Source organism: Clupea harengus, chromosome 3 (genome assembly GCF_900700415.2).
Source record: "Clupea harengus chromosome 3, Ch_v2.0.2, whole genome shotgun sequence".
Lineage (NCBI taxonomy): Eukaryota > Metazoa > Chordata > Actinopteri > Clupeiformes > Clupeidae > Clupea > Clupea harengus.
This window is the reverse complement of record NC_045154.1, coordinates 11,245,513-11,268,340: the sequence shown is the minus strand read 5'-3', so window position 1 is coordinate 11,268,340 and position 22,828 is coordinate 11,245,513. Positions and strand designations below refer to the sequence as shown.

The following is a 22,828-nucleotide window of genomic DNA, read 5'->3' as shown; positions in this document are numbered from 1 at the left end:
AGTTCCCCTCCATGTCCCTGGTGTCCAGCTGCCCGTGACCGAAATAGATATCCCAAATGTGAAAACTATATCAAGATGGGTTTATTCCCCATTAAGCACTTATTCCATCAGTTCAGTCTTAGTAAACAGGGTTGCTGTGTCTCTTCACCTTTGTTGCATTTTTAAGCACAGCCAGATGCAGTAGAGGGTCAGAGAAAAGATTAAAATAGAGAGGCCACCTTGTAACACAAACACACAAACAGAGGGAGAGAGACAGAGAGAGAGAGAGAGAGAGTTGTTCTTCAGTCTTTTTTTAATTATTACTGTATCTGTCATTATCATTTAGGACTTCTCCCACAGACTGTACATGGAGATCACACAGGTACATTTACTCCCTAAAGCAGGCTTCCAATCACAGCCTCTGAAAAAAATAAATAAACATAAATAAAACTAAACATAAAGAAACAGACAAACATGACAGATAGAAGGAAGGCCCTGGGTGGAAGGGATGGAGCTTCACTCTACAGACTTAAACTCCACCCACTTACCAGGTCCTCAGATATTTTCTTTCTTTGTATTCTCAGTCTTTTATTTGTGTAGAGGTGTGTGTGTCTGTATGTGTGTGTGTATGTGTGTGTGTGTGTGTGTGTGTGTGTGTGTGTGTGTTTATGAGGGATTGTCCAGGTTTTTCCAGCAAAAGACAGAGGAGCCTTTCATCTCCTCTTCCGCACAAGAACGTCTTCTGATAGAGGCTGTGTGTGTGTGTGTGCGTGTGTGTGTGTGTGTGTGTGTGTGTGTGTGTGTGTGTGTGTGTGTGTGTGTGTGTGTGTGTGTGTGTGTGGTTTTACACCAGTATGTCTGTAGACAGCATACGGTTGAGATTCATCAAGTCCAGAGAAAGAGCTGCTTGTCTTCCAGTGTAGCTGTCTCGTCACAGTAACATCACCCCATCAGCTTTTCCAGCCACCCATTATAACCCCAAAAGCAATTCTTTACAGGTATCTCACACACACATACACACACACACACACACACACACACACACACACACACACACACACACACACACACGTGCACACACACTTTATCGCACTAAAGGCCTTTACAGAGACTCGAAAATATGATGACCAGTGTCTCAAAACTCCTGGTAGGTGAAAGAAGTATTCAGCCGTGAGGAGAAAGACACACCTCAGATACACAGCAGAAATGCACACCCATACAGTATATACATCACAGCTACACAGCAGAAGCACACACACACACACCCACATACACACACGCACATAACTGTCCCACACACAAACACAAATCAGTCACACATGAGGCATGCGGACTGTAAACATTTAGACACGTTCTATGATTTATCCCTAAAGTCTGTAGCTACACGCTCAGATGGCAAGGCCCACTACCACTCAACCACACACACACACACACACACACACACACACACACACAGTGAGTCTACACTGAGATGTTTACTGCCCCTAAAACATGTTGGAGCTGACATCAAAACATCTCAGACGGCAACAAACCCCAGCCAATAGACACACACACACTGCTCTGTGGTGGGGGTATGGGACAAAGCGATGCCCCTTGCGTTGAAACCTGTAGGTGGGGCTTTTTGTTTGGGGCTAGCAAGGGGTTCTGGGGGTTGATGATGCAGCTGTAGGTATTTACTCTGGTTATTGTTATTATTATTATTATTATTATTATGTGGTTGATTTTGTAATGAATCATTTGGAAGAAGGCTGATCTGTCAGTGGATAGAGTGATTGTTTTCTTCTCTTATCTTCTTGTCATCTTTTGTTGTCATTTGGTTCTTGGTTTAGTGTCCGGATATCCGGGGGCGGGGGTGGGGGGGTTCAGGAGGCAACCTGAGGGTAGAGACAGACACGGAGACGAGCAGGGAGACAGACATAGAAGGAGAGAAACAGACAGGAGGCAGACAGGAGAAGGAGACACATGAACAGGTGAAAGGGTGAAGTTATAAATACACAGGTGAAAGGGTGAAGTGATGCATAGAGTAGGGGAGATGGAGAAAGATGCAAAAGAAAAAGATTCATATCAGGGTTAAGGTTATGAGCTGTGAGACTTTTTCAATTCAGTTCCACCTAATGTATTACTATAGTTATGCAAGCATCATGGAATGAAGTAACCCTTACTCACATTTAGTTTTTAACAGTGAGAGCTACTGGAGTATGCGGTTGATTTGATTGAACACAACTATACAATTCTAATTAAAAAAAAATCCAGTTAACACCTGCTAGGCCTTTATGTACTTATAACACAAAACAGACTTATTTTCATGTGACATCATTGATGAGATAATATGTATAATTGTCCACATATCAATAAAAAACTGCCTTCACAGGAGCTGGTGTGTGAATGTGTTCAACTGGTGCTATGTGTCACAGTGTGTGCAGTGGTTACGTGTGTTAGGTGTGAGTGTGTTAGTATGTGGTTGCCTGTGCTCCCCACCTTAACCTGCAGCAGCTGGACTAGATGGCCAGTCAGTCAGTCAGATGGATGCTCTGGGCAGGACCGGTTGATTTCAAACCAGGAGTCTATACAACTGAGAATCAGAGGGAGTCGTTTAGAGTCTATACAACTGAGAATCAGAGGGAGTCGTTTAGAGTCTAAACAACTGAGAATCAGACGGAGTCGTTTAGAGTCTAAACAACTGAGAATCAGAGGGAGTCATTTAGAGTCTATACAACTGAGAATCAGAGGGAGTCGTTTAGAGTCTATACAACTGAGAATCAGAAGGAGTCATTTTGAGTCTATCCACCAATTTCTGAGCATCATAAGAATGAGCACACACTATAGCATCATAAGAATGAGCACACACTATAGCATACACACAGGTCTAACCTTTTATGGTAGATGCAGAGGCAGGGAAGTCTAGCAATGGTGTCTCCCTGCTGCAATTCCTCCAGACAAATCACACACTCTCCAGAATCACGTGCCAGCACGTCATCTAATACACACATGCACATACACACACACATGCCACCACAACCAGACACACACATACAACCATAACCAGACAAAATAATGGAAAAACACGTTAAGGGCAGTGAGCCAATGCTGTATGTGGCTGTGTTTTGTGAGCAAGCAGTAGGCAGTGTTGGTATCATATACATTGGATGATGTGTGGAGTGTGTGTGTGTGCGTGTGTGTCTGTGTGTGTGTGTGTGTCTGTGTGTGTGTGTGAGTGTGTGTAAGTGTGTGTGTGTGTGTGTGTGTGTGTGTGTGTGTGTGAGTGAAAACCATATGCTCTACACACGAATGAGATCCCTCCCTTCCAACCCTCGGACATCTCTGACCCACTAGACATGCACGCGCACACACACATCTATTCTTCCCATGAGCTTGTTATCTTCTTAAGTTTGGTGACTTCACCGACTCAGCTTTATTTTGCTAAGATGAGGGACCATACAGTTGTGTGTGTGTGTGCATGTGTCTGCTTGTACAGTATATTGTACATAGTATTTGTACTTTGTACGGCATGTACGTGTGTGTTAGGGGGAGTGTGTCATGATGTTTTTTAAATCTGCAGTTGTTAAATTTAGTCCTACAGAAGAAAGCACAAGGGACACGATTGTCATTACTGTTTTATGGTTTGGAGGGCGAGAGAGAGAGAGAGAGAGAGAGAGAGAGAGAACATCAATATCCAAAGAAGAATCCTTCAATTCTTGATGTGGTAACATGTCATTTTACTGCAGCAGCGACCTGAGATATGAACCCCAACTAGACTCCCCTCAGTTGCTCTCTGACTAGTATTAATATATTCCCAGACTGGCATTTCTATTAGCCACGGTGTTGATGCCCTGCTGAGTAGCACGGGTATGCCATCATGCCAAGGACAGTAATCAGCTGGCTGTTAACGGTCTATCACAGCTCCAGGGATGACTGGTAAACCCCTAGTCCCACGTTACTATTTTCATACCTGTTTCATTCAATCATTATTGTTTTTATCATAAATGAAGCAATAGCTTTTCCTAGTTACTTTTGTCTCATACAAGTTACTAACATCAGCTAACCAACAGACGCACCAACCAAGCTGGCTGAAACTGAAAAGGAAATTGAAAAGAGAGAGAGAGGGAGGGAGGTTTTCTCTGTGACTAATGTGCACTGTGATGTAGGAGAGGGCAGAAGGGCCCACAGTGTGTCCCCACGTGGCCTTAAAGCTGAGGCTCCTGTGGTGCTGCTCCTGCTGTGTATGTATGTGTGTGTGTGTGTGTGTGTGTGTGTGTGTGCAGTACACGTGCGTGCACCTCTGTGTGTGAATCAAAGGCTCTGTGTTTGTGTTTATGTGTGTGTGCGTCTTTGTCTGTGTGTGTGTGCAACTTTGTGTGTGTGTGTGTGTGTGTGTGTGTGTGTGTGTGTGTGTGTGTGTGTGTGTGTGTGTGAGAGAGTGTGTGAGAGAGTGTGAGAGAGAGTGTGTGGCTCAGTATTAATCCTTCAGCTATGCCGTGCAACAACAGCAGTTGGCTATACCACTGACAGGGTTTTCATAGAGTAGGCACCTGTCACATCTGTCTGGTAAGAGGCTTCGGTGTTAATATGATGAACAACAGTCACCCGAGGTGGAGCCTCCCTGCTTTCATCACCATAGTGACAACTCTCATATCCATGTTCAGAAGCTTAGAGGGAACAACAATCCCCTCTGACTAGGACAGCCTACTTTGGCACAGGATGCACGTAGGCATATGGGCAAAACAACACCAATTTCATTTGTTAAATTAGCCATTCAGGGAAATCTAACCTCTGCCTAACTCACTACACAGCCTGCTACGTGCTCAATTCTAGAGAGCTTAACTTATTGTTGAAGGCACACTGGTACTGACACAGAGGCAGATATAACATGAAGCTTATAGGCAGGAGTGCTAGATGTAACATTATTAGCAGGGCAAACTCATCAGGCTACAATTATTATTCATTTCTTCAGAGCAACCAATCAAGCAACTAAATGAAGCAACTGGACAATTTATTGATGTGCCATATAAATGTAATAGTTAGGCTGTGACAAAGAAAAAACTAAGCACAGAAACCGAAGCTATTGGAATCAACACAAACACCCAACTGTGAAATAAAATATTTCACACTCTGCTTAAAAACTGCCATTATTAACATGCCGTCTTTCCATCGACATTACTAGTAACACTCATGTTCAGTGGGCCACTGCTAACAAGTGGCAACTGCCAGACAGTTAATAGCTTGGCCTCGGTCGACTCCTTCACACTGAGCTGCTGTCAAAGAAACACTCTCCAGTCAGGTCATTGACCTAGAAGCTCATGCTGGGTCAACCCTTTTATGCCTGTGCAAAGCAACCCACGTTCAACCCAGGTAGTGATTTTGGTATAAATAGTGTGTGTGTGTGTACAGTTCTGTGTGTGTGTGTGTGTGTGTGTGTGTGTGTGTGTGTGTACAGTTCTGTGCGCGTGTGTGTGTATGGAAGGCTGTGTCTCACCATAGGATCAATACAGTGCAGGGTAAAGATGAGGTCATAGAGCACTCTGAGGCTAGAGTTAGGGCATGTGAACTGGCAAGCAGCACCAGCATGATACATGTGCACACACACATTTACATTGTGAGATGGTGTGTGTTAGTGTGTGTGTGTGAGTCTTTCTGTCACTCTGTCTGTTTCTTTATATATGTGTGTGTGTGTGTGTGTGTGTGTGTGTGTGTGTGTGTGTGTGTGTGTGTTGTTTATCCTGCTTTCATTCAGCGGATCTATGCTCTCATCCTGTGCAATCTATGGGTGTCTCTCTGTGTTCCCATGTCTCTGTGTCCATCTCGGTATCTCTGTGTGTATCCGTTTCTGTAAATCTTCCTGTGTTGCCCTTTGTGGCCCTGTGCTTGTCTGTTTATAATAGTACACACGGAAGCGTGTTCCTCCACTAAGAAACAGCAAGCACATGGGTCCCTTCTGATTCTTATCTCTACATTGTAAAGGTTGTGTCGAAAAGTGACTCTTATATGCATGGTTCCATGATTATTTAAATGTGGATATCAGTGCCAACAAAGCTTCATTCAATTTGAATCAGAGAGAAGAAAGACAGAAAGAGAGAGAGAAATCATCTCTCACCATTGTAGGAGAGGCGGGGCTTGCTCAGACACATGAGGAAGTGCACCTCCATCTCGTTGGAGGCCACAGACTTGGAGCAGATGGGACACTTGAACCCTGGAAGAAAGAGAGGTGTGATGAGTAGACGGCAGGAAAGCAGAGCACAGACACACTCAAAAGGGGCCCAGGCACAAAGACGAGGATTGTAACCAGCTGTTACCTGTTCCCCTTGGTCCTCCTGGTTTTCCTGAGAGTTTAACCTTCATTGATTTTCAAATACAGCAGAGGTTATCAATCCCGCCCGCTGCTGAGGCTCGTGTTACTCAGCTTTTCACACTTGACTGAGCGCACCAGTGGCACACTTGATTCGCTGAACACACCTGATTTGCCAGACCAGGAGGGGGACTGAGATACCCTACAGCACAGTAGCAACTTTTTTATGGGAATTTTGACCATTCAAATTAAGAAATCCTGAGTGGAAATGCTTGAAATGTATTCGCTGGAAGGGGATGGATTAACTCCCAAATTATATGTTTTTTATGTTGTGATTTTATTAGGTGTTTCCATCCCAGTTTTGAACCCACAGCTGTTCACAATTCCTCTCTTGATTATGAGAGTGTCCATTTTTTATTTGCATAACACAGCGGATGTTAACGCACACATTCTGTTTACTCTGATCTTGACTTTAAGAATCTTAAATAGGGATGGTTCAAAAAACTGCAAGGAGTCAATTTACACAGAAGCTTTGCTAATGTTAATTTGTTCAAGTCAGTCTGTTAGATATGAAGTTACTTTAGTCAGTACACAGGCTCTGTACTCTGCAGCTCTGACCACTTGAGGAGTGAGGGGAGGCACAGTGTGAGTCGATGATCGTGATCACTGAGGAGGTTTGAGAGGGAAGTCAATGGAAGTCAATCAAAAAACAGGAAATCAGTGGATAAATTGGCTCCATGGGGGTCTGTAAATCGTAGCACTTTTCTAGACGTATGGGAATTACCTTTTACATAAAGATGCACGGTTGTTTTTCTGTTGTTGTATTTGGTAGCCTAATATAACATTACGTTGAGACCTAGCTAGTCATCAGAGTAGGAAAGGCTAACATTAAGTTACTGTTAAATCATTAAAGTTAACCAGAGTCTTCTGGTACTCATTGAGCCACTTTTTTCGGTTATGGTATTGTGGTACATACAGTCCCCTCCACAACAATTGCCACCTCTGGTAAGGAGCTTAGTCTCACGTTAATAAAATGATAAAAATGCAATCTTTAATTGAAAAGAAAGAATAAAGAAAGAATAATTTTTAACAAACCCACGTGACACAATTAATAGCACACCTGCACTTCATACTTTGTATAACCTCCTTTTGCCAATAACACAGCACCGAGTCTTCTCCAGTAACATCTTATAAGGCTGGAGAATGCAGAGCAGGATATTTAAGACCATTCCTCTTTACAGAATCGCTCTGTGTAAAAATCATACAGGATCCTAAAGGGGAATTTATAACAGCCGTTCCCGTCCTTGTGCATGATGGCGGGGGCTAAAAATGACGCCATTTCCGCGCATGTCCCACTTGTTGTAACCTGTCGCATGCAGTGCTGCTGCCGCAAATGCAAAATGAATGAGTTGCAGACGCAAGTCACAGGTCTGCCTGTACTGGATTCCCAAATGGCACAGAGCTCGTGGAGGGAGATGACTTCAACAAATGTACAAATGTTTGCGTGGTTTACTAACGTTACAGTCTTGCCTGATGAAGACCTGAGGGTCAAAACTTTGCATGTAGGCTGTGCCAAAATGTCATGTTTTTTTTTTTTTCAAATTAAAATTGCCAGAAAGAAAAAATACTGCATCCATAATGCAGTCGAGGCTGTATTTTGATATTAAAATGTAGTGGTATGTCATGGAGTCCATGATGCCATGTACCCTAACAAGGTTCCCAGGGCCTCTGGAGGCAAAACAGCCCCTCAACATACTGACCCTCCACTGTCCTTAACAGTGGGATCAGGTTCTTTTCAGTATAGTCATCTTATTTTTACGCCAATCTGACTATAGAACACGGTTCCAGTCAAAGTCACAGTAGCGTTTAGCAAACTTACGTTTGTGATTCAATTACAGGAGAGGCTTTTTCTGGCATGCCTTTCCGAGCATGGAGCAAGCTTGGCATGGACGTGGTGTCTGATGGTAGTTTTGGAAACTTTGTGACCCCAAAATGCTATGTTTTTCTAGAACTCTTCCATAGTGATCCTTGGGGATTTTTTGCCTCTCTTACAATCTTAGCATTTTCGCTTTATTTGATTTGTGTGCTCTCTTATTTTTTTTGGCCTCTGTTCACCTCAGGAAGTCAACAGGAAGTCATGGATTACTGCATGAAAGTTTCTAAATACTCAAAACAAACAGTGATTCAGTTACATTTTGTTTATAAGAATTTCTAGGGTGGTTTTGTTCAAAATAATTATTTCTTTTTTTTTTTTTTTTGCTCAGAAGGAATTTACTTTTTTTCTGTCCAAAAGGTGAATTTCTTATAACTTATTTTTACTCATCTTAAGCAGGGGTGCCAATTGTTGTGGATGGGACTGTATAAATGTATAACATATATATAACATTCAATTTACCTTGATATTAGTTTTACTATAACTTTACATAAAGGGACATCATTCATCATTGCTCTGTTGAGTCGCTTGTGTCACTTTTGGAGAGGCTAGCCTATACATCCATAAAAGGCCTTCAAGATTAAAGGCCAGCCCATACAAATATTTGTAATATATTTTTGGCCATAACCCCACATTTGATTATAATACATATGCCTTATAGGTGTAATAAATATCATCATCTGAAGTTACTCACTACTTGAGTAGTCACACATTTTTATTCTTACTCAAGTTATTAGTTTGATGGATACTTTTACTTCTACTTGAGGCAGTATTATTATAAAATAACAATACTTTTACTTGAGTACAGTTTTTGCTCACTCTACCCACCTCTGATTAGTAGTGGGTAGCAGTTAAAAAATGCTTCATCATATACTGTAACACCTCATCACCTCTTTCATCTGAATCTTTAGCCAATTGCCCAAACCTTTAGCCAATCGCTTGCATTTCTTTATAAAGTCATACCACAGCTCGCTATGTGGTATCATTGGTAATACTTTAACAGCCCACACTGCAAAAGTCCCAAAAAAAACAACCTACCACACTTTCCAAAACACACAGCACACAGGATGGAGAAGAAAGGTATACGGTGCCCACCATATTGCAGCTTATTTTACCAAGTGATGACACTCTGACATACAGAAACTGTACAAGGCTTTCCATTACATGGCACCCCTGACCCTTTGGTGAAAATGTTATGGCACCGTGATAGGCACACGAACAAGTCCGCTCCATGCCAGGTCAAAGATCTGTTCCGGGGTCAGCACTTATGCAGGCTTTCTTTGCAGCCTCACAGCTAGCAGATCTACCCTCGCCATCCCCACTACAGTACAGCCGCACAAGGGAGGGACCGGGGAGACACAAAGCAAAGAAACAGACCGGGGAGAGATAAATAGACAGCATTAGACAGAGGGAGAGGACGGGGGAGAGTGAGTGTAATAATCTGAGACATGAATGAATGAGAGACAGGATTAAAAGAAGGGTATGAGGCAAATCACCCCCCCCCCCCCCAACACACACACACACACACACACATACACACACACACACACACGCACACACACACACATACACGTACACACACCCCCACCCCATGGCGCCTGACCCACTTTTCCCTCAGCTGCTATTTTCAGCTGCTCCTCAGGGAGAGAGAGAGAGAGAGAGAGAGAGAGAGAGAGAGAGAGAGAGAGAGAAATTAAGAGAGTAACATAGGGAAGGATAGAGACAGCAAGAGAAAAAGACAGAGAGAAAGGGAATGAGAGAGAGACAGAGAGAGAGAGAGAGAGAGAGAGAGAAGGGATGTAAGAGAGAAATATGCAGAACAGCATGCGACCATGCGGAATCATACAGCAATTACAGTCACATACAGGAATTACAGTCCACAGTGCAGCTCAGATAAAAATACATAATGATGTAGCCTCAATAGCATCACCAGCTCTGAATCCCTAGACAAACATCACCACCAGGGAACTCAGAGAAGCTCCTGGTGCTACAGCACTGGGTGCATTATGATGGCAAGCTACCCTAAGATCTAAATCTATCCCCCACACACACGTCATTTACATTGGCAACATTTTACCTCTGTGTGTGTGTGTGTGAGAGTGTGTGTATGTGTCTGTCTGTCTGTCTGTCTGTCTGTCTGTCTGTCTGTCTGTCTGTCTGTCTGTCTGTCTGTGTGTGTGTGTGTGTGTGTGTGTGTGTGTGTGTGTGTGTGTGTGTGTGTGTGTGTGTCAGTGTGTGTGTGTGTGTGCGTGTTCGGTGTACTATTATTGCAGTAAAGGGACAGTAGATGTTGAATGATGTACAGCTAATCTGCAGGCATGAGGGGCAGGAGAGCTGAAGGCAGACATATGTGATATCATGACAGAGGAGGCCCGGAGGCCTGCCTAGCCCCTTCCGGTTTACATTTGTACATTCCCAAGGTAATGACTTACGCCATACAATTTGTGAATCTGTAATCGGTTCACAAATAGGAGCAGTTTGTGTTGTGTGTGGCTAACAGCCATAGCTGCATTTCTGCTAGCCTCATGGCCAGGGCATCTGTTGGAGGCGTGGAGGAAAGCGGTTAACATTTCTCAGCACTACCCCACGGCCCTCTATTACCCTCGCCCCATTACTACCCCACGGTCCTCTGGTACCCTCGCCCCATTACTACCCCACGGTCCTCTGGTACCCTCGCCCCATTACACTCCACCACCAATCCACACTTGACCTCAAACTCAAACCGGCCATCTTGACAGAGACAGGCATATTAAGTATGAGGGTAATAGTTATGACCAGCCTGTCAGTATGGTTTGCATTCTCCGAAACAAACTACCTGGTCTCCATTATGGGTTAAAAGTTGTGCCTGCGTCTTTTGGCTGTGTTTTACGTGTTTATACAGTGGTACATTCATTTCATTTCACATTAATTTCCCATTTTAGACAAAAGAGTAAAACTCACCAACAGTCTGTGTATACATACACCAGTCTGGCTGTCAATATGAAACCATACACCTGTATGTCTGACTGAGAAATCCACAATTGTACGCCCGAACCATATAGCAGTCTGACAGCAAAACACACACACACACAATTACCTGTCTATCTTAAACGTACAATAGATATACAGATGCTTTTCTGTGGAAAACCAAAACACTTAGCTTTTGGTCTTGTTCCAATGCATACAGGTAGGTGTAACTTCTAACAATACCTCTAACCCAATACCTCTAACTCAATACATCTAACTGCTGTACAACTGCAGAATGACAAACTGCTGACATTCAATAAATACCCTGCGAGTGACATAACTAATAACAAACACACTAGCAATGTTTGCAACAATTTATCAATACACACTATCAGTACTGATCAACATATACGACCATATTTTTTTGTCAAAACGAGGGTTGTTCAATGGCTATTTTAAGTCCCTGCCTATGTAACATTACTGATGCACTGTAAAGCATCACTATCATGAGTGTGTCGTTTCCTGTTCTCATCCTTTATTGTGTTGCTGTTGTGGTGTCGTAAGCTGTTCCGTAAACTGCATCACTGCCCATAAATGGAGAGAGCTCTGATGTATTGATGACATCACTTTCAACTCCACCAAACTCTATTAAACTACTCACTGTACATAAGTGACCAGTGGTTTCCATGGAAACAGCAAAAAGAAGAGGAGGAGGAAGTGGTGACAAGGTGGGGGCGCAGAGAGAAGTGTAATACTGACATGGGAGAGAGGGAAAGAGAGCAGAGAAGAGAAGAGAAGACGACAAAAGAAAACAGGAGAGGAGAGTTGGTGAATACAGGAGAAATAGAATGGGGAGAAGAGAGGAGAAGTGAGGAGAGGAGACGGGAAGGGGAGAGGAAGAGTGGAGAGGAGACGAGAGGAAAGCGAGAGAGAGGAGCAAGGAGACAAGCAGAATGAAGCAGTCATTTTGAAATGAAGAAACGAATACTAATCCTACAAACAGCATCACAAACCAAATCCAACAAGATCCTGTCAAAAAAAGCTTGTGGAGAAACTGGAACAATGTAACCTTGACCCTAACACCAGCCAAAGGATACTGAGAGTGTCTACTCTTACTCAGACAGCAGATCAATGAAAGGGACATCAAACAAGCAGAGATGACCGAGACCAATGTTAGTCTACACTTCAGACAGAGAATAAACATTTAAAATGTTTGTCAGCTCTACCGCCCTCACTCTTCTCTACTGTCTTCCCGTTGTCATCGCTGTCTTTCTAGAGCTTCTTTGGTGCAAAGATATGAGAGATGTTACACATACTGATAGAGCAGATTGATTTCATGCGCCAGACAGATAAATGCCAGAGACGAACGTACAGTCAACCCCGAAAATCAAACTAAGACCTTGACCCAAACACTGGGTACACATGTGCACACAATCCAGACTCACCGCACAAACACACACACTTAACACTATCAGAACACCACAAACACCACTCATATCTCACACAAACAGACTACACCCAGTCTAGACAAACCCCAGACACAATAAAACAAGTTAATGCTGTGTAAATGGCTGATGGACCGGTTGTTTGACAAACCATACCAATTTGACACTAAATAACATCCATAAGTCTCACTCACTCAGATCCTGTCTCAGTAATCATGTTTTCAATCTACATACTACCAAACACACAATCTACATTTATAAATAAACAAAACAAAAACACCCTCTTCACACAAATAGTTCAGATGTGTACAATCCAAACCACAGTATGTGCGTACCCTACAGTATCATGAAAAACATTGTATTACAATTGCCAGTAAGATTCTACATGGGAATCTATGTAATTCTATTACATAATTTAATCAATATATTGGTTTGATTTTATAACAGACGAATAAGAACTGTGCAATAAAATGGCATTCAAAACATTCCATTGAACGCGAGTACAATGAATAAACACATGCTGACTGTGCTATGCTGACCTTGATAAAATAAAAATAAAATAAATAAGACAGCAACTTCTTCCCTGTGCAACTTCTTCCCTGTGATTTTGATTTGTTAGAGACTGATACAGACTGACTGTGGTGTCTGTGTGTGTGTGTGTGTGTGTGTGTGTGTGTGTGTGTGTGTGTGTGTGTGTGTGTGTGTGTGTGTGTGTGTGTGTGTGTGTGAGAGAGAGATATTAAATGACAGTTGTAACCGGTGGTTGCGTCAAGTTCTGACAAAGCTGGTCTGATCAAACACAGGCCCTGACAAACACAGGCAAGGGGATGAAGAGATTTCTGTGCTAGTAGGCCATGTCAGAAATCAAGCAGCTTGACCTGACCTGTCTGACAGGCTTGCCATGCATTAGCAGACTGTTAAGACATGAGGCTGAAACCAGCTAAACTGGGTGAAATCTGATCACCTAAAACTAATGACAAAAGTCTGTTGAATTACAGGAGAAATGTTGTCATACACTCTGTTTCAATCTTTTGTTTAATAAAACAGTGTATTTGCCTTTGCGTACATGGCTACATGTCTTTTGTCTTTAATGTCTCACACACATTCAGCCCAGATGTTGTACAGTTGTACAGTGTGAGTGCAAAATGAGCCCAGTGCAAATTATTAGAGCACAGAAGAGGCGGAAAAGTAAAAGAGGTTAGCTGATAGGTGTTTGCGTATGAACGGATTTGTATTTTACAAAGTTTTATTTTTTTCCCTTATTCTCACGAGGAGCATGAGGAACATATTAGCGGGACCATGGGGACCTCCCTTAGGCAGACATGAGCCATAATGTAACAAACCTGGCCTAAACAGTAGCAGGAAAGGCTGCTGACATACACAATTGACATCATGGGATGGGGCATGTGATGACATGGGAAGACAGAAGGCTGCATATAGGGTATTATGAAGCCCCCCTCGAGTCATAATTTTTTCCTAGTCTTGATAGAAACCAGCTAAAACTGGTTTGGTCATATGTCTGTTATCCACGTGTCTTTCACTGAAATAATGGGACTGTATGTGTGGCGCGAGTTGAACTTGTAATAACAAGGGGCCTTGCCCCACAGAGCTTTGGACAGGTGCTTATAACTTTCCCCGGTGCCGTGAATAAACCTGCAGTCTCACACCTGTGTTGCATGAAAGTTTTTTAACACAAAGGCATGCAGCAAACCTTTCAGTCTATTTTTGCCATAGATGTTATCAGTCAAGGTAACACATTATTCTTGGAACGGAATATCTTCTTATTTCACTTCATTCTTGCTCATCCTCTGACCTGGATTACCGCATGTGCCTACCGTGCACAGACTGAGGGGCCCAGAGGTCACAGGGGCCCTAAAAACCCACGCCAGGTAAGCCCCGCTGCACCCTTGAGAAACCCTAACATGTCCCTAGCCGTACACAAAGGGATACATGGGCCCCCAGCCTTAATGCAAGTGGTCTAGAGCTAGTCTTATCCAGTGGTGTTGTTAGGTCCAATCACTCAGGGGTATAGCACCCAAATGTTTTAAGCCTAGCCCCAATTATTTGCCCTGAAAACGGAGGTGTTGATAGCAAAATAACACAGACTGTGTAACAGAGTGGATCTTGACTTACAGCGTCCAAAGAAAGGGGGAGTAATCAAGTGCTGCACAGTGCACACAAAGTTACAAGACGTGTGCACCCAGATGAAAAGCTCCGACAATTAAGCCTTTTTGGCTATTTCAAGAAGAAAGGTCATGATAAATCACTGAGCGTGGGCATTGCATAATTTATCAAATTATGTTTAATGCGTTTACTGACGTGACTATATAGCAACCCAAGCTAGATAGCCCTTACACCAATAATTAGCTGACGGTGAACTGATGGCCAAGTCTGTCAAGTGAAGGTCTCTCTCTCTTTCTCTCTCTCTCTATCGCGCTCTCTCTCTCAGTTCAAATAAGTTCAAATAGACTTGCTTTATTGACATAACCATGAGAAACTGTACAGCACCATATGTGATTTCCTATATGTGTCAGTGACAGAGGCACTGCTAAGGATTCTGGGCCCCCGACAGTTGGGCCCCCCCAGCGAGATTTTCATATTCAGATTACAAGGGTTTCTGAGGGCCTCTAGTAGTGATCAGGGATCTTCAGATTTTGAATACCCTTTTTCCCTATAAACTCTGGTTATTAACATTTTATAGCCTACTTAGTTGTATCATGATTATACCTGAATATCCAGACTCAAATAATTGTTTCTGGCTCGACAACCGTTTTGCCAAAAATGGCTATATTCTTATGGCAAGAGGGTCTCTTTTGTGGAATAGCGCCATGTACAATTTACCGCTAACTCTCTTCAACTACATCTTCTCTACTTCAAGACAGAAAACCCTGCATATGCTAGTATTTTCACAGATCAGGGTCCAAACTTTCATTTACACTTTCCTCTGTCACATAAACAACTGACACACAGCTGAGACTGAGTACCACATTGTAATGCAGCAGTGAAATCTTATGAACAATATAAGCAAGTCCCGTGAAATCCCCAGAGGTTGAATAAGGTCTCTGAAGTCAAAAGAACACTGCAGATATGAAAGACCAATGAGGGGAAGTCAGAGGCTCCAAGATAGATTAGGACAGGGCAGATCAAAACCCAGTCCTATCTGGAAAGCAGCCTCACAAAGGGGACAGAATAGCACGGGCCTTTAAAACATGCACACGCGCACGCACGCACGCACACGCACACGCACATGACATGCTGGATTAGCATTTGATTGAAATGGCCTTAACTTAACTTAACATGTTCATGTTGGCTTTGCTAGTGACTTGCTTAACCAGATGGGATGTCTTGGTGGGCCTAACAGGCCTCGAGACACATCAGGAGAGACGCCCTGACTGTCTGACAGTGTGCCCTTAAGGAGGGGCGCAGTGAAAGAGCTGACAAAGGCTGTAAGTGCTTGGGGGTCAGTGTGTTTAACCTCACATATAGATCTTGGAAAGGCTGGCTGTGCAACCGATACTCATAGGTCTGAACCTGTACACCTTTCCTGTATAACAAGTTTGTTTGTAGCCTAGCTCTGCACACCCCACATTCACTGCAATTTTTGCGGTCTGGAACTACTCAATTGAATTCAAACTGAGCTACAAGCATAGTTAATGAAGGTGAAGGTGAAGGTGAAGCTGAAGGTGATAAGATCAGCTAGCAGTTCACACACAAACCCAACGATGGCAACAACACCATAAGTGATGATGTAGTAAACAGCAAATGAATGTAACAAACTCAGTGGGGAGATGAGGCTTATCATCATTTACCTTAAAGAGGACCTATTACGCTCATTTTCAATTTTCATAATTTTATTTTTGGGGTCTGCTAGAATAGATTTACATGCTTCAATGTTCCATTATTTTTCTCATATGGTACATCTCTGTTCACCCTCCAAGAGTTACTCATTCTGGCTTTGTAACTTTGCAGACCATTTACGTGGACAACAAACTATTTACGAATCGTAAAAGCATAAAAGGTCCTCTTTAATAAAAGCCTATGTGACTTTCTGTTCAGTTTTCACACACCTAATTTCTGATGACAGATCCAAATGTAACAGCTTTTCTAACTCCCTCAACAGCCGTTTTGTCCTAGTCACATTTCACATGAAAGTGTGTGTTCTTTGTCCTAGTCACATTTCATATGAAAGTGTGTGTTCTTTGTCATCACTGACACCATTTTGGACTACCCACAGACCGGTTGTACAAAAATGGACTGACAAGCTTTCCTCTACTGCTTTTTTCTCAACTATGATGACATTGAATACTGTGACTCAAACAGTAATCTTCGACTTACTGTTTCACTGGGGTATAAATATGAGGTGACACAGAGGCCAAATTCCCTTATTCATTCCTTAGCGAGATAAGAGAAAACACAAATCAAATAAGGGGACAGTGTGCTGACCTTCATAAGTCAGGGAATGGCTATAAAAAATAGCTACCCGCCTGAAAATGCCAATATTTACCATTAGGGAAATAATTAAAAGAGGAGTATGGTAAAGGAATCATAAAAATCCCCAAGGATCGCTCTTGACGAGTTACAGAAAAAAAGTAGCATCTTGGGGTCACCAAGTCTCCAAAATTACTATTAGATGCCACTTCCATGCCAACAAATTATTTGGAAGGCATTCCAGAAAAAAAGCCTTTCCTGTCATGTAACTACAAACATAAGTACCTGGAGTTTGCTAAACGCTACTGGGACTTTGACTGGAACCGTGCTCTATAGTCAGATTAAACAAAAATTGAGCTTTTTGGCAACAAACACTCAAGGCTGGTTTGGTGTAAAAAGGAGGATGACTATACTGAAGAATCTGATTCCCACTGTTAAGTATAGTGGAGGGTCTGGCCAAATGACTGTAATAAGTATAGCCATTGCAGGCTTACTTAAAATATGAAGCAACTATAGGTTAACTGGTTGCAGTACAATGACAAAGATCGTCCACTTGCTTGATATTTACTCACAAATCTGTGAATAGTCCTATCAACAAGTCATCGACTGAGAATTAACAAGGTCCAAGTGCACTTTTGAGAAAAACGAGATTGAAAATCTAGAATCAAATAACCACCATTCTATGACATTTATTTTCATATTATTTTGTTTCTATAAATAATATAATCTTATTATTTTGCACCAAATCATTGTATTTCATATTACTTGGTGCAAAATCATTTGGGGATATGTCAGATAGACCTCAATTCTCGGTTGACGAAGTTTCATTCACCCTAATATCTGTAAAATTGTAATATTTCTTCTTTCCTAAATTAGAAGAGACAACTTATACTGAAAGCTCCAACACCCTGCACCTTGCACTGTTCCATTCATTATGCTACATAAAGTATCTGAGTTACTCAGGAACATTGGCACTACTGATTGTTAACAGTTTTGAAAGTCATTTCATGCTCTGCTGTCGGTTGTTCTACATTTCTAAGGTTGTTCTAACAGATCCTGTTGAAGTCTCATTGCAGTTTTCTGTAGATTTGAACATAACATACAATGGGTAATATAATCTAGCTAGCTACCTAGCTGGCTCATGTCCTCTCATAGATCTGAAATGGCATGACAGCAAGGAGCCGAGGCATTTGATAATGGACATATGGACAATAACATTAGGAGAAATATTCTATATCTAGGTAGTTTTACACTGTGGATTTATGTTTGCCAATAATGACCTATCCACTCACACTCACATTGTTGTCTTTGATCCTAATATTTTCAACATTGATGAAGCAGATTCAACCAGTTAACGGTAAGGCATGTGTGGGCTGTAGGTAGACCTGTCTGACACTGTCAATTTCACTTGTCAATTTGGCTCCAGAGAGCTCAAACCGTGCAGACCCTGACTCCGGTTTTGCTCTACTGTGCAATCTCAGAAAGGATGGCGGCTCCCATTTTTACAGATTTTGGCTTCATAAAGGTATGCCACTACGCTGTCCATATTTTTTACACTCATTGGTAGTGCTTAATTACTTTTAAGGCTCATACTTTTAACCTACTGTAACCACATTTTCATTTTGTGTCACCCTTTACTACAAATGGGTCTTTCACCTTTAAGGTTGGTTAAATAACCTACTTGACTGACTCCTGGCCACGCCCTTGAAATATAACATATGTTAGAGGGGCAAGAACATGCACCAAAGGAAAGGTAACACTGGTCACGTTGTCAGAGCACAGGCACACAGTCACACAGGTACTTGCACTGCAGCCTGTGTCCTCTGCACTGCCAATGGCTCACAAAGGGTGCTAACAAAGTGGCAGTTAACCCCCAATAGGTGCGGCTAACTGGAAATGGCACCTTTGTTCAGTCAGTATTATATACAAGGCAATTCCGTATAAATGTTTCTTCATGTCACCTCAATAACACTGACCAACAACAATGCATCTATATATATATATATATGCTCAATATCTGAGTTACAGTATTTGTCTCCATTTTTCCCCCATGAGATACTGAAACAAATGTATATTCTTTTCCACATTACAGATACCAGTGTTACAGAGATGACAAGTAGTGACTATGTGTATAGAATTGCCCAACAGTAGCCTTCTCACAGTACTATAGTGCTTTGAGACACCTGAGCAGACCTGTCTCTCTTTCCACAGGCTTCCCTCCTGAGTTGGGCCTCTGGGACTAAGTAACAGGCTACAGCTCATCAGCACTGCGAGCAAAACATGCACAGTATTTACAGCTGGAAAAAGTAGGGAATGTCCAAAGCAAGAGCAAAGAATTTGCAGGATAACAGTTTTGTTTGTTTAAATCCACTTGCCCACCGATTTACATTGCCATCATTACACCATTAAAATTATTTTTTAATTATTAGAAAATGATTTTCTTCTTTTTTCAATTATTATCAGCTTTGCTGATTATCAGCTTCAGCTCTGGCTGTCAACAGTCTCACTGTAGCCCACCAAGTCATACCCACCTGTAGATGATGAAGCACTTGGAGTAACACCCTCACAATATGGGCCAATCAATATGTTCACACAGCCTCATATGTACTTAACATCAACATGATTAAAGTCACATATCCTTATAATATAGTTTTTAACGTGGCCTTAGACAAACTAAAGTATACACAATGTGTGTAAAATGTGTTAAAATAATAATTATGGGGTTATTTTAACAGAGCTCTTACGTGCACATTTACTCGCGTTAAATACGCTATAAAAATGGCCTGATAGCTGAGGAGTGAGGGCCTCAAGGAGGGCCTACAGTATTTGTAACTGAAGGAAATATTTTACTCGGTCAATAACAAGATTCTTTAATACTGACAAGGTTGTCGATAAAGACCAGGTAACGACGCCGGACATTTTTTCCCTTCTCTGAACTCATCTGGCGTTGGTTAACGAGTGTCCTGGGAACAGTGCACCGCGTCAGAGGCCCAGCACGGACACGCACTGTGGAGGTAAGCGGATGAGAATGCCCCCCCACCCCTCTCGTTAATCAGCCGCTAATTGTCTCAGCCAGATTTGGCAGCCTGTCTTATCAGCGTCATTTCTCACAACATGGCTCCCCAGACAAGGAGTATGGTGGAGTGGTCCTGATTTATCTGTCACACACACAAACACACACTCATTCCTTTGAACGCTCGCACGCCCGCATGTACGCCTTCGCCCACAAGCGACTGGATGAAGTTCTGTGAATGGCACGAAAGCAACAATGTAATCATGAGCACTTCTCTGAGTTGCGTTCCCCGTGCACACATGCCATGCGTACTGTCGGCAACCTATTCCATGTACGGAGATCCGGGTTGAAACTCACCGCTGTGGGCGCTAAACCACCGGGGTGCGATGTGCAAGGGCAAGGTGTCTGCCAACGATCCTCTGGATCCCAGATAAAGCATACCGTCCGTATGATGTCCCCCTCCTGTCTCCTGAAATCCATTACCGGGGGCTGCATCAGAGCCAGACCCGCCACCGGCCCTGTCTGAGTCTGTTCCTCTTGGGTTATAGAAGCCGAAGGGTACCGCAGCACTGTGATCTATGCCCATCCCCGCCACTGAGCTCACAGACCGGCTCCGCAGCCCCATTGGGCCGCCTGGTCGGTAGTGGCCAAAGTGGGCCGAGGGTGGTACTGCGCTGTCATCTGTGGAGACACCGGGAAAAGCTCCCCGGGGACGCCCCGCCGTGCTCTGCTTGCCCCCCATCCAAGGTACCCGCGAGAGTGGGTGGGGGTTCGCTAAAACGGGGCGCCGCTATTAACCGAAAGCTGGAGCAGAACTCGCCCTCAAAACAATAGTCTGCGGTGTCTGTCAGGCCCTCTGCTGACGACAAAACAACCGCTAAAAAAACAAGGGCTGTCAAGTCTGACTACGCCAGCTGTGTCTGTGAGACGCAACAGCCCTTTCTCCTGTCCGGAACATGAGCGGCAGAAATTTTTCGATACACCTTATCCAAAAAGAGAGTTACGGTGAGATTAACAGAAGATGTCAAATCCTAGAACACAATTTATCCTAAATCAAGCGTAACACGTTCTTTCCCACAGCGAATGACAGGCAACCTGCCCCAAATCACGACAGGTGGATAAGAAACACTGCGCCGCGGCTCTGCTCCCACAGCCCCGTGATCCGCAGCGTCCTCCGTCAGGACTGGAGCGATGTTGGCAACGTTATACGGCGCTGATATTCTCCGCCATATCATCTGTTGATGTCTGTCAGGCAGTCTGTGTGTTCACTGCCGTCTGTCCGCGTCTGTCGCTTTCGTGCGCCCGGAGATTCGGGTCAGCGCATGCCGCTCCCCTCCACGCTCATAACCGCGCGCTCGCTCCCTAGTTGTGCGTGCAGCCGCGAGACAATGGAGGCGTTTAGTGCGCACGCGGGGTGACTATGGAACAGCAGTGTGAAATTAAGGATATGTCAATGATGTGCCTGTCACAAAATAATCTTCTGATGCATCTTTGCGAAGAGTGGTAAGTGGAGGCTTTGTTTTGCCTCGCCTACGACAACGGTGCGCAAGGGAGACGTGACCTAGTAACGCTGCAGAGTTTAACCAGCAGCTGGCGCGCACGCAGCCTAAATTTCCGACCAGTACCCACTCAGTTAGCCTACTAGCCTTCAACAGATGACTCAAATAATAGACACCAAATATGTGCAATAGATTGGTATGCTATTCAGACGGCATGACGTACGAGAAGGACAATCCACAGTCAGTGAATGATCCACACTACCCGTCTCTTTGATCCTTGTATTTTATTAAAATGTTGGGTTATAGAATTGTAATATCAGTTCGGATATCAAAATGTGATATTTGACACATAGGCATACTCAGTGTAAGCCATAACATGAAACAAATGAAATTCATTTTGAGCAAAAAATAACACACACAAGGGCGCACGTGTGTGTGTGCAGAGATGGCCAGGGACTACTTCGTGCCCTGGGCTGTGTTTTTGGCTTAGATTTAGGTTTCTAAAGTGCGTCATAATACTGAGATGGGGCATCAGCACCACCTATTGGTTTGATGGAAGTTGACAGTTCGACAATTGCGAATGGTGAATGGGTGAGAAACAGCAATGTGACATGACCACCACCACACGGTGTACACTTTCAGGAAAGGCGAGCTGGATTAATTCAACAGACAGGTCCGACTGAATTTCAAATTGTTTAGGAACTATGGTACACTTACATGTGTAATTTCACACCCACACACATCTTGTATAGACTACATAAACAGAGAAATTAATGAAAGATAGAAGACTAGTTGGGCAGGGCTCCAGGAAATGCAAAAACTGAAGCAAAGAACGAAAAAGTAGCCTAATGGAGATTGTGAGTAAAGCATTCAGAAAAAAGGAAACACAATTGCAACAGCAAACAAATAAACTATAACACTTTCTCTCTGCCTTCCCCCTTTACTCTTACTTCACCCTCCTAGATACAAGGGTAAGGACAGGTGGCAAGGGGAGATATTTATTTTTACATGACAGTTTATAGGATTCATTGAGGCTTACAGATTTGTAGATGCAAATCTGTCCCTATCCAAGAGGGTAGCAGAAAGTTCCACAACCACGTCTGAGAATAGGTCAGGAATGTTTGTCCTTGGAGGAATTTGAAATCAGCTTTGATGGTTAGGGATTTCCTCACTGTTATGTAAAGTGTCAGCCTTTCAGATTTACCTCCGTGCTTGGCATAGCATGCAACACTTGTGGGGCTCTAATTTGAGAGAAGTGGCATGGCACTGTCATGCCGACTCTGTCTGTTGATATCCGAATAG

General features: G+C 43.1%; 1 protein-coding gene across 1 annotated transcript; it reads right to left on the bottom strand.

Annotated features, from left to right (window-relative positions):
- Positions 1–274: 274 nt before the first annotated feature.
- On the bottom strand, positions 275–22,396 carry znrf1 (zinc and ring finger 1). The gene is made up of 5 exons (XM_012833120.3): positions 20,385–22,396; positions 6,071–6,166; positions 2,851–2,956; positions 2,458–2,551; positions 275–1,853 (listed from the first exon to the last, which is right to left on the bottom strand). Exons 1-4 carry the CDS (start codon positions 20,767–20,769, stop codon positions 2,494–2,496), a joined length of 645 nt encoding a protein of 214 aa, XP_012688574.1. The 5' UTR covers positions 20,770–22,396; the 3' UTR covers positions 275–1,853; positions 2,458–2,493.
- Between the last annotated feature and the right edge of the window lie 432 nt (positions 22,397–22,828).

What these genes read in the sequence shown, in the direction of transcription:
- znrf1 (XM_012833120.3), bottom strand. Translation starts at nt 20,769, where the DNA reads ATGGGGGGCAAGCAGAGCACGGCGGGGCGTCCCCGGGGAGCTTTTCCC. An exon ending in GTGGTTTAGCGCCCACAGCG is followed by an intron (nt 6,167 to 20,384) that starts GTGAGTTTCAAC and finishes TCTTTCTTCCAG; the next exon opens with GGTTCAAGTGTCCCATCTGC. An exon ending in GCCCCGCCTCTCCTACAATG is followed by an intron (nt 2,957 to 6,070) that starts GTGAGAGATGAT and finishes TGTGTGTATTAG; the next exon opens with ATGACGTGCTGGCACGTGAT.